General features: G+C 36.2%; 1 protein-coding gene across 1 annotated transcript in view; it reads right to left on the bottom strand.

Annotated features, from left to right (window-relative positions):
- The window catches only part of TDRD3 (tudor domain containing 3), a 163,876-nt gene that overhangs the window by 77,946 nt on the left and 73,072 nt on the right, over nt 1–12,858 (bottom strand). The window contains exon 4 of the mRNA XM_087865105.1: nt 6,186–6,346. Coding sequence (XP_087721231.1) covers nt 6,186–6,346 — 161 coding nt within the window. The remainder of the gene's footprint in view (nt 1–6,185; nt 6,347–12,858) is intronic.

Below are 12,858 nucleotides of genomic sequence, written 5' to 3' on the forward strand. Positions count from 1 at the left end.
GGCATGCCGTACAAATGGAAGATGTGCCATTTTTCCCTCTGAGTTTTGACTATGCATTGCAAAGATACATTATGTGCAAAATTAAATTTCAATACACGAAAAGATATCTGACCAGTAATAATCCTAGAAATTTTACATCTATATGAGTTACCATAATCCATACAAAACAACACTCTTTTTTGTTAACCATCTAAAGATCAAATGAGAGTTATTTACTTTAAAGTTTACTAATCTTAAAAGAACTCGTCTGTGATAGGCTAAATATTATCAGACTTAGGGCAAACAGTACACCATGACCCCTTTTACAAAAGCCAGAGACAAAATGTTTATCCCCCTACCAGCTGCTTGGTAAAAGAAACAGTGGAAGGAACCATTTCATTATTGAGATTTATTATAAAGTAAAAGCACAGATACCGTGTCCTGCCCCATCTCTTTGCACATGCAGCAAGGGATAAAGTACTCTAAATAGGAGTAAAGACTATTCTCAAACACTTAGGACAAATTAGAAAATCAGGCTGAAATGGCTTCATCTTGTCCACATTTTTAAAGTTCAGGATATTCACCATGTGCTGATATATATGCAACAGCAAAATCAGTGAAAGCATTGATATCTTTGGTCTATTTTGAAGAAAGATGGTTTGAAAACAATAAACAAGAAGAAATAAAATACACCCATTTTTAAATCCTCAAAGATCTCTTAGACAGTAAGACATTATCTGGTAAACACTATTCTGAGGATCCCTAGCTTTGTCATAACATGTAACTTATAGAACAAATAGTCATAAAGAGCCGTGCCCAACCTAACCCTTAAGGAGAGAACTCTGTGGTAGTGAATAACTAAGGACAGTATTTATCAGGCTTCAGTATCAGCAACAATTGAATACAGTTATACTAAGTGAAGTTTTTCCCAATTTCAGGCAATCAGCAGATCCAGGTTTTCATAACTCCGTATCATCATTTAAGGATTAAAAAAAGTTTCAACTATAGGATGTATTATACTCTTTACTTTAAAGAAACTACTATAATTACTGCATTGTATCATTTACATAAAACTTATTCTTCAAAACCATTTTTAGCCAATAATTTCTTACAAATTGGTGAAATTGGAAAACGCAATGAAAATCTAGAAACGTATATTAGCAATAGAAGAAACTACATAAGAACTTAAAAGACTGGATGCAAATTATAGGGATGTTTAAGTTATGATAATATAACTTTAAAACTAAAAGCTAATCTGAAAACAAATGACAAACTAATTTTTGTATAAAATGACTATACCTTTCTCAAATTCTCCCTAATAGGTTAAGAGGAAAAAGTCATCAAATTATTTGAAGATGTACTTAAAATTTCATCAGGATAATTGATAAAAAGTCCCACTCACCAGATAAAATGATAGTTCTATTCCCACAAAAGGATAAATAGGCATTAAAATTTTAACATAATTTTTAATACATCATATCTTCAGGGCCCTAACTAACCCTTATTCAGAAAGCATATTTTGGTTTAATTACTATTTTTATTGGCACCCCAAAGTGCCTCTACTCTCTCTTCAGTGCAATTTTTAAAAACCTAGTTACCTACGCCAGTTAGAATGGCAAAAATTGACAAGGCAAGAAACAACAATTGTTGGAGAGGATGTGGAGAAAGGGGATCCCTCCTACATTGTTGGTGGGAATGCAAGTTGGTACAGCCACTCTGGAAAACAGTGTGGAGGTCCCTTAAAAAGTTAAAAATTGAGCTACCCTATGATCCAGCCATTGTACTACTGGGTATTTACCCCAAAGATACAGACGTAGTAAAGAGAAGGGCCATATGCACCCCAATGTGCATAGCAGCATTGTCCACAATAGCTAAATCGTGGAAGGAGCCGAGATGCCGTTCAACAGATGACTGGATTAAGAAGATGTGGTCCATATATACAATGGAATATTACTCAGCCATCAAAAGAACGATTTCTCAACATTTGCTGCAACATGGACGGCACTGGAGGAGATAATGCTAAGTGAAATAAGTCAAGCAGAGAAAGACAATTATCATATGGTTTCACTCATTTATGGAACATAAGAAGTAGGAAGATCAGTAGGAGAAGAAAGGGAAAAAGAAAGGGGGGTAAATGGAAGGGGAAATGAAACATGAAAGACTATGGACTCTGGGAAACAAACTGAGGGCTTCAGAGGGGAGGGGGGTGGGGGAATGGGACAGGCTGGTGATGGGTAGTAAGGAGGGCACGTATTGCATGGTGCACTGGGTGTTATATGCAAGTAATGAATCATGGAACTTTACATCAAAAACTAGGGATGTACTGTATGGTGACTAACATAATATAATAAAAAATATTATTTAAAAAAAAGCTATAACAAGACAAATAAACACAAAAACAGCGAGAAGTGGGTGTTTAAAAGTTGAAGCCAATCAGGAAGTAGGACAGAAGAGTTGAAAAAAGCACCCCAGAGAAATGCAATGTCCACTGAAGGCAACACAGTCCATACCGGTTCCTGGCATATCCTCTCTAGCGAGTTATTCTCCTTTGCTTCTAAGATAACCACTAACCAGTACAACTTTGATAAAAGTCTCCCAAATGTTCACATGTAAGAACAGTTCTGTAGGCTGTTGCTTTTACAGCAACAAAAGTAGACATGCTACTTCAATGACGAGCCAATGAGCAAGTGGTAGTATTTTTTTTTTCAATTGTCAAATTGCAATAAATTCAACAAAAGAAGACAGTTAACAACATAAGGGACCCTCCTCTCTGGACGATCTTGTGTTTTCATTTAGCTCAGAGAAATACACAGCAGTAAAATCAGAGAAGCGGCCATTACATGACAAGTCTTTCTGAGTCATTTGTGAACTCCTCTGTAGTGGGTTTAATTGAATTTGTCAAAGGAGGAGAGGCTGTCTTTCTCCATAAAGGTAGGAACCCTCCCACTCTTCAAAAAGACAACAGGGGCACCTGGGTGGCTCAGTAGGTTAAGTGTCCAGCTCCTGATCTCAGCTCAGGTCTTGATCTCAGGATTGTGAGTTCAAGCCCTACACTGGGATCCATGCTAAGCGTGGAGCCTACTTAAAAAAAAAAAAAAGACAACAAAACACAAAATCAACAAAACCTGCTTTGTATATAAAAATCAGTATTTTAGACAAACATATATCTTCTAAGGAAGGAAGTGCCTTTACCAGAGACAGATACAGGTTGAAGGAAGAACAAAAAAGAAGGGAAATTATTGAGCATGGCTTGGAGGGCTCAACCTATCACATTTCTTCCCATATACCACCATCCCAAATTGCCTAAACTCTTCCAAATGAACTTTTCACTCATTTGTTTTCAGGACAAAATGTCCCTGCACGTGCTATTCCTCCCTCTCACCATTCTCGAAATACCTATTCATATTTTAAGTCTTATTTCTGGCTCCCCCAATAGCGTCAATTTTTTAGATTCCTAATCCTTTTTTTTCTATTTTTTTAAAAAAGATTTTATTTATTTATTTGTCCAAGAAAGGGAGAGAGCGACAGGGAGAGAGCAGCAGGCAGAGGGAGAAGCAGGCTCCCCGCTGAGCAAGGAGTCTAATACGGGATTCGATCCCAGGACCCTGGGATCATGACCTGAGCTGAAGGCAGACACTTAACTGACTGAGCCACCCAGGCATCCTGACTCCTAATCCTTTTAGTTGACATATTTATTATAACTTTTTTTTTAAAAGATTTTTATTTATTTATTTGACAGAGAGAGAGAGACAGCCAGCGAGAGAGGGAACACAAGCAGGGGGAGTGGGAGAGGAACAAGCAGGCTCCCAGCAAAGCAGGGAGCCTGATGAGGGGCTCGATCCCAGGACCCTGGGATCACGCCCTGAGCCGAAGGCAGACGCTTAACGACTGAGCCACCCAGGTGCCCCATATATTTATTATAACTTATATGCCTATATGCCTACCTCATTAGCAGAGGAGCTATTTGGGGGCAAAATCTAAAGGTTTTTTTTTTTTTTTTTTACCTTTGTACCTCTAGCACCGGATAAAGGGACTGGAGCACAGCAGATGCTAAACGCTTGTTAAATGCTCGCTTAGGAGAGAAATATGGTCTAGGAGTTTACATTATGTGAAAAAGCTCAAAGGACCCAGAGCAGCAAACATGAGCATATAAAACAACACTACAAATGTCCAGTGAAAATTCCCACCTTGGAAAATTGCTCAAACTGAAATAGTGGGGACATAGATGATAAAGGAAACATTTCCCTTCCTTCTCATCGCTTTTCTCCATCCCAACAGGAATGCCAACTCTATGCAGAACAGTGAAATTGGACCGCTGTCTCACAACACTCACAAAAATTAACTTGAGATGGATCAAGGACTTAAATATAAAACCTGCTACCTAAAGCTTCTAGAATAAGGCACAGGAATGAAGCTTATCAGTATTGGTCTTGGCAATGATTCTTGGACATGACGCAAAAGTACAACGACAAAAGCAAAATATCAACAAATGGAACCACATCAAACTCAAAAGCTTCTGCACGGCAAAAGAAATAACAAAATGAAAAGACAATGTACGGAATGGGAGATAATTTTTGCAAACCATATATTGGATAAGGGGTTAATATCCAAAATATATGAAGAATTCTGTCAACATAATAAAAAACAATCTGATTTAAAAATGAAAAGAACAAAGCAGACATTTTTCCAAAGAGGACAGGAAAATGACCAAAAGGCAGGTGAAAGCTGCTCAACATTACTAGTCATCAGGGAAATGCAAATCAAAACCATATGACCTATCACCTTACACCTCTTAGACTGGTTATCATCAAGAACACAAAAGATAACAGATGTTGGAGAGGATGTGGTGAAAAGGGAACTCAAACATTGTTGGCAGAAATGTACACTGGTCCAACCACTACACGAAACAATATGAAGATTCCTCAAAAAATTAAAAATAGATCTACCATACAATCCAGCGATTCCACTTCTGGGTATATCTCCAAAAGAAATGAAAACAGGATTTTGACCAGAAATACATACTCTCATGTTTACTGCAACATTATTCACAATAGCCAAAATATGGAAGTAACTCAAATGAATGGATAAAAAAGATGTGGTACATATACACAATGGAATATTATTCATCATGAGAAAGAATATCCTTCCATTTGCAACAACATGGATGGACCTCAAACTATTTTGCTAAGCAAGATAATTCAGACAGAGAAAGACTATATGGTATCATTTATACGTGGAATCCAAATAAGTTAAACCTGTAAAAAGAGAATAAAATGGTGGCTACCAGGAAATGGTGGGGAGGGATAAGATTAAAGGTGTTTAAGGGTACAAATTTGTCATGGGTAGTAAATAAGCCACAGAGATCTAATACACAGCATAATAAACACAGAAAACAATATTATATTAAATTATGTAATGTGATAAATACTATTACATTAGCAATCGTAATATATAAGGGTATCAAAGTAAAATGCTGTACAATTTAAACTTACACATTGTTACACATCAAATTTATGCAAATAAAAATAAAAACTTCTCATAAAAATAGCAAAAAGAAGAATTTGGAAAATTGTTCCTTATGGAGTTCCTTATCCTCTCAGAAAGTGAGTGGCACTTGTCTCTAGCTTCAATCATTTCCTAAGAAAACTTTCCTAGTGTGATGGACACAGTTGTTAAAGAAGAAATGGTAACATATTTGAGAAATTGTTTGTTCTTGGAAATTTCTGAGTGACCTAAAATTTACTGAAAAAAATGGAAATTACTACTTTTCATACAAAAACACCTTGAATTTTTTTTTTTTTTTAAGATTTTATTTATTTATTCGACAGAGAGAGAGACCGCCAGCGAGAGAGGGAACACAAGCAGGGGGAGTGGGAGAGGAAGAAGCAGGCTCATAGCAGAAGAGCCTGATGTGGGGCTCGATCCCATAACGCCGGGATCACGCCCTGAGCCGAAGGCAGACGCTTAACCGCTGTGCCACCCAGGCGCCCCGAATTTTTTAAAATAACATTTAAGGAAAGAGTAACTCCATTCCTATTTTCCTACATAGATAAAGTAGAAATACAAATTCTTTAATTTCTTTTGAAAAAAATTTAATAGGCACTTATAACAGTTCATTCCTTCTTTCTAAAATTCATAAAACAAAATCCATTTTGAATAGCACCTTCACGCTCTGTAACAAATATACAAATTAAAGTGTCAATCACCTTATTTTTGACATATAACTAAATTCCACAGCTGTGCAACTTATATGCCCATCAGTCATCTGCAAACGCAGCATTCTTGGTGCAGCCTGAGATTCTTCGTTGTCCTTTGGTGCAGCAACATTGCGAATTTTTTGAATTTGCAAAACACATGGACCTTCAAGCTGTCAAAACAGAAAGGAATAAATATCACTTTCTAGCCATGGGTTTGTTTTTCATTTATTCTGTTTCTTTCTTCCTTAATGGTCACACTTCATGATTTATAACAATTTCAATTAAATAAGGTCAAAAGTGAAATTATATAACATACATCAGGGATTGGGGATTTGAAGATAAAACTTCAGAAGGATCTTCTGAATTCATTAATTCTGAATGTATTTTCAGAAAGTAATGAGGAAAACATAGTTGTATTTCTGGATTAAAGGTGTATTAATAGATGTTTTCAGTATTATGTGCTCTAAATTACTCACATGCACCCCCCCATCTTCTCCCATGTACATTAAGGGATGATCTGGAATAAAAGAACTTGGTAATTTTTTAAGGGACATCAACTTTACAGCACCAGCTGGAAGGAGTGTTTACTGTTTAAAAACATCAAGTTTAAAGTACACCCTCTTCTGGCATTAATGAAGAATACAATACTCCAAAATTTAAACCATATAAAGTTCAAGAAGTGTGAGCCGTACTTGATCTATTTTCACATTATCTTTTTAAATAAATTTAAATCTAATGCTGTATTACATGCCTGGCACTAAAGAGAAGAAATGTTCTCTCTGGCCATATTTCAATCAAAGCCAAAAATAAAATTGATGGACTAACCAGCTCTTAAAAATTTTATATAATAAAATGCCTATGATATAATTGGGAAATGCTGGTAAAATCTGCTTACATGGCTGAAAAACAACTTTATCACAAGGTGGTATTTCCTACATTATAAAATATTATACCTTTCAGTAGTATCATACCTACAAAGGAAAAAAAAGGCTACTTTTTTGTTACATAGTGTTAAGTAAAATCTTTCTGTGCATATTAATGTAATTTATATTTTCAGCAAAGAAAAATGTGAAATGATTGACAAACAGTTACACTTAATTTCTTGAGTAAGCCTGTCCCAAGTTAACAAATTTCTAATTCATATTTACCAGTATTTTACCTATAGAGGAATAATTTTGTTATAAATTTAGCCCTAAAAAATATAATTAGAAAAAAGATTAAAATTTCATCTAATTTTCAGTTACGAAAAAAATCCCAAATTAAAACAAGTCCAAAACCTTTAACAAGTACAGATAAGCTGTGAATTCAGGATGAACGTTTCCTTTCGGTTTGTTAATACCCTTAGAATAAGGACATTTAAATTAAACCACAGGCAGGTTATAGTTATTATAATGCTTATCATTCTCTTTATTTTACTACTCCTAATATTTTTACTTCAGACATTGACAGCTTGTGCTGTCCAATATGGTCCACGAACCATATACGACTACTTAAATTTATATTTACATTAATTAAAATTAAATGAAACTTAAAATTCATCTCTTGAGTAATATTAGCCATATTTCAAATGTTCTATATGTGGACAACACAGATACAAGCTGTCTGCATCACTACAAAAAGTTCTATCAGATAATCGATGATCTAGATCTATGTGTTCCAAAGTGAGACTCATGCATCCTAGGGAGAGCACATCCATTGAATCGTGACAGGAAAACTTTTGCTTCTGTTTAATTCTTAGTAAGAAAGAAATTAAACTTTCCTGGTGTTTCTTATCCAGCATGACACGGGCACCCTAACTCGGTCATACGAAATACAGATCACAATGTATTTTTATGGAACTGGGGAGTTCTACATTCCATGAAAGTTTACAGGACACCTTTGCTGGTTTGTTTGCTTTCAATGTGTTGTAACAAACTGCCTTTTGTGTGCGGTTAAATGGTTATATAGATTATATTACCTAGTTTTAACCATTAATGTTCACAAAATAGACAAGTAGGTTTAAGATTCTACCAAAGAAACATAAATTGAAGATAATGTCAATGATACAAATAGAGAGTTGATCTCCTACATCCTAGTTGACCATGAGAACAAAAAGCTGGGGAATGCTAGGAAATAAGACCTGCCCCCAGCTCCTAATATTTCCTAGTAAGCAACAATTAATTACTCTAACTCCTGGCTTCTCTAGTCCTTTTAGTGGAGCGAATATTGGCCCCTCCAAAAGCTACATCTACCTGGAATCTGTAAAGTTTTTTGGGAAATTTTTTGGGAAAAGGGACTTTGCATATATAACTGAAGTCAGGATCTACAGATGAGATCATCCTGAATTAGGATGGGCTGGAAATCCAATGATGAGTGTCCTTACAAGGTAAGGGGAAATAAAAACACAGTATAAATACACACAGAAAGATGCGGGCTATAAAAGCCACGTGGAGATGGAGGCAAAAATTGGAATTTCACATCTATAAGGCAGGGAATGTCAAAGACTGCCCATAGCTACCAGAAGTTAGGAAAGAGGCAGGAAACAGATTTTCCCTCAGAGCCTCCAAAAGGAACTGAACCTGCTAACACATTGGTTTTAGACTTCTGGCCTACAGAACTGTGAGAGGATAAATTTCTGAGTTTCATGCCACCAAGTTCGTGGTGATTTGTTATAGGAACCTTAGGAAACTAATATACCTGCTCATGGAACGACTTATCTGATTGGGAAGAATATACTTTATATACTGGGCTCACACTGGGCGCATCCTCACCTTTCTTTTTCTAGGGATCTAGTTAGGAGCTCTGAAGGAGGAGGTGTTTACTCAGTCTCCTCACTAGATTGACACTACCATGGAGTATATAAGTTTGTGGTTCAGGAGTCCATTTGCCCCTCCACTAAACCACATCTTTCAAAGTAATTTTCATCAATAATAAAGTTGATATTTTGGCCCACATCTCCCATACTTTACTACTCAATTGATTCAAAAGCAAAGTGGAAAAGGAGGTACTATTTATTAGACTCTTAAAAGATGAGTCTAAAATCTTTTCATAGTCACTTCTCAATGTGAATCATCAAGCCGTAATAACAGTGATTCCACAATTCAGAAATGTTCTGTAAATAAGCCAACAGATATAATGAATGTTTTCATTATTGTGTTTACAGAATTCAGTTTATTATACTCTGTAGTAAACAAAATACAGAAGTATGGGACCTAAAAAAAACACCAGTAGTAGAAACTTTAAACCCTGAATCTAAAATCATCTAAAGGTGGGGCCACTAGGTGGCTCAGTGGGTTGAGCATCCAACGCTCAATTTTGGTTCAGGTCAGGATCCCAGGGTCATGAGTTCAAGCTCAGCTTTGGGCTCCACACTCAGTGGGGAATCTGCTTTCCCCTCTCTCTCTACCTCTCCCCTGCTTGTGCACTCTCTTTTTCTCTCTCTCTAAAATAAATAAATAAATCTTAAAAAATAAAATAAAATCATCTAAAGGCATCCACAATACTGAATGAAAATTAACCTCAAAATCTGTGTCCAACTAGTGTCAAGGGCAACCCCAAAGTAAAAAAAGATAAAAATTTTAAATGAAAATAATAAAAAACAAAGATTAATCTTAACCAAGATTTCTTCTTCTTTTTTGTGGGGGGAGAGTCAGAGGGGTAGAGAGAAAGAGAATCTTAAGCAGGCTCCAAGCCCAGCGTGGAGCCCAACGTGGGGCCCAACGTGGGGCTTGATCTCACAACCCTGAGATCATGACATAAGCCAAAATAAAGAGTCAGACGCTTAACTGACTGAGCCACCCAGGCGTCCTACCCAACATTTCTTTAATGTCTGATTTTCTCTTTTGCGTGAGTAATAAGGAACAAGTAAAAGAAATTACTGCAAAAAGTTTAAATAAGTAAGAGTAATTCATCATAGTCTCTCCAGGTAAAGATTTCTCATCATAATAAATGATACCAAGTATTTGCCAGAAATATTATCTAAGGCCAGGCTTCATTCCTTCCTTTCCTTAGAAAGATGGATATCTCTGTCATCCGAACTCCTAACCAGTCATATAAACTGATATGGAATACCAGATTTAAATGGCTCTATTTGTTTATTACTTTATTGATTATATTAAATAGCATTCCTGTTTATCAATGAGACTCTCCAAAGACTGGACAACATGGAACCAGTTATCTACAGTCTGATCACACCTGGAAAACTGAGATTTTTCTTTAGGACCCTAGAAACTATCTAAATTTAGATAGTCTGTGATACTTACTGTGAAATATCTGCTAGCAATTTCTTTTTATAATATCAGTTTTCTTGAGAAATAAATTTCCCCCATCAATACTTAACAACATATGCATCAGATTCTCCATCAACCCTAGACCCAGGGCCTATAAGTATATTAATTATGAAGGAATCAATGAGGATGATTAAGTTCTGATAAATTTTCCAATATTATTGCAAAGTGAGTTAAAATTAACAGAATAAAAAGTTTCATCCTCCACAGTATTTTTAAGTACTTAAAATCTTAATTCATTTCATTCTTTTTCACAACTTTCAAAGCATTTCTAGTGGCTTCAATAAAATTTCCTAGGGTTCATTTTTTTCATTCACTTATATCTAGAAAAATTTTTGACTAGACCATTCACATCTCTACCTTAGGATCCAAGCAACTGGACAAATGATTCCAGAAAGCTGCCTTGGAAGAATAGTGGTTCTGCTTTAGCTACTTTAAAAGCCTGAAGGACAAGCCCTAAAAAGCATTTATAATGCTCTCTTTCTTATCCTACTTTTTTGCCCTCTCAAAACAACTCTTAATATCATTTTAATAAAATTTTATTTTAATAAACATGAGGATAGGGCAGGAAAAGACCACAGCGGAAAAAAAGTGTGATTTGTCAGACCCCGTACTATTATAAGGATAATATCAGACTCAGGAAAACTAGAATGAAAGACAACTATCTATACAATATTAGAAATTTCAGAACATTCCTCACATTATCCATTCAGGCATCTATGGTAAATCTCAATTTGGTGGACATTTTCCTCCAGAGAAGATCTGTGTGTGCTTCTAGCAGTAACAACCCTGCAATTGAGAGAGCCTCACCTTTGGGCTAGAGGAAAAGAGGCAAAAAAATAATAACCTTAGCCAAAACTTCAACTCACTGTAAGTTAGTAGTACCCCAACTAGCTCCATGTATCCCTTCTAGAGGAATGCACTGCTGATTCAGGTCCCCACGATTCCCATATAGAAAGATCAAGAAACGTGAAATCACAAGAAAGTATCAAGAGACTCATAAGGAAACAAGCCACAAAGCATGAGAATCATTAAAAATAAATAAATAAAATAAAAAAAATTTAAGTCTCCAAGGCCTGGAGAATTTGAAATTATCAAAAACAGACTATAAAATAATAAGCCTGGTCTAGAGAATTTATATAGACTTGTGAACCTAATAAGTAGGGAACAAATATTCTTCTCAAACAGATATGCAACATTTACAAATATATATCAAGCTATAAGGTAAGCCTGAAATTTATAATGTAAGTATGAAATTTCAAATACAGCTCTCATTCTGTCCAAATTCTCTGGTCACAATATAACTGAATGAGAAATCTGTAACAAAAAGACAAAGGGTATTATTTTATGATTAAAACAGACAACAAATACATCTTAATATAAACTGGAAAGTGTTTAGAACTGAATGATCATGAAAATAATATGTGTAAAACTTTGATATATTTAAAGCAGCAGGGGGAGAAAATTAATAGCTTATATTAGAAAAGAAGAAAATTAATGAGCTAAACTAACAAGTGAGGAAAAGAACAACAGACTGAGCTCAAATAAGGTAGAAGAAAGAAGATAATAAAGAGAAATTAATGAAATAGCAAACAAAATTCAAGCTTAGCAAAGACTAGTGCTGGTTCTCTGCAAAGACTAATGAAATTGATACTGAACAGGACTGATCAAGAAGCAGAGAGTAAAGATGCCAATCAGTGATTTAAGAGATAATATTAATAAAAACATCAACATACTTTCATCAGCAGTGGAAAAGTAAAAAAGAACTATGCAGAGCAGGCTAAATATCCACCAACTGGTGAATGAAAAGAAAAAAGTGGTATATCCATACAATGGAATACTACTCAGCAATAAACAGAAACAGGTTTAGGGAAAAAGATGGCAGAGAAGTAGGGGACCTTTTTTCAGCTGGTCCCCTGAATCGAGCTGGACATCTACCAGATCATCCTGAACACCCATGAAATCAGCCCGAGGCGTAGAAAGATACATCTGGATCTCTACAAACAAACATCTCCAGTGCTAAGTATTGAGGTACGAAGCAGGGAGCCGTGAATCCGCGCACAGATATTGGAAGATAAATGGAAGGGGGAGGAAGCCAACCCGCTTGGGCGCCAGGAAGTAGTAGCCATCTGCACTGGGGAGCAGGCCGGACTCGTGGACCGGTAGCCGCGGAGAAAGCAGACTGAGACAGTGAGCCTGGGAACGTGAGTGAGACCAGACTGAAAACCGGAGCTCCGGAGCGCTCACTGGAACTGGACTGATACTGAGAACTTGGGAGCGCACACGTGAGACCAAACTGAAAACGGAAGCTCTGGAGTGCACACTCGAACTAGAGTGAAACCGGGAAGACTGAAAACTGGAGATTCGGAGCACACGCGAACCACACTGAAAAAGAGAGCTCAGGAGGCCATGCAGGA

The sequence above is a fragment of the Ursus americanus genome, chromosome 10 (assembly GCF_024610735.1).
Source record: "Ursus americanus isolate L20-20 chromosome 10, mUrsAme1.1.p, whole genome shotgun sequence".
Taxonomy (NCBI): Eukaryota; Metazoa; Chordata; class Mammalia; order Carnivora; family Ursidae; genus Ursus; species Ursus americanus.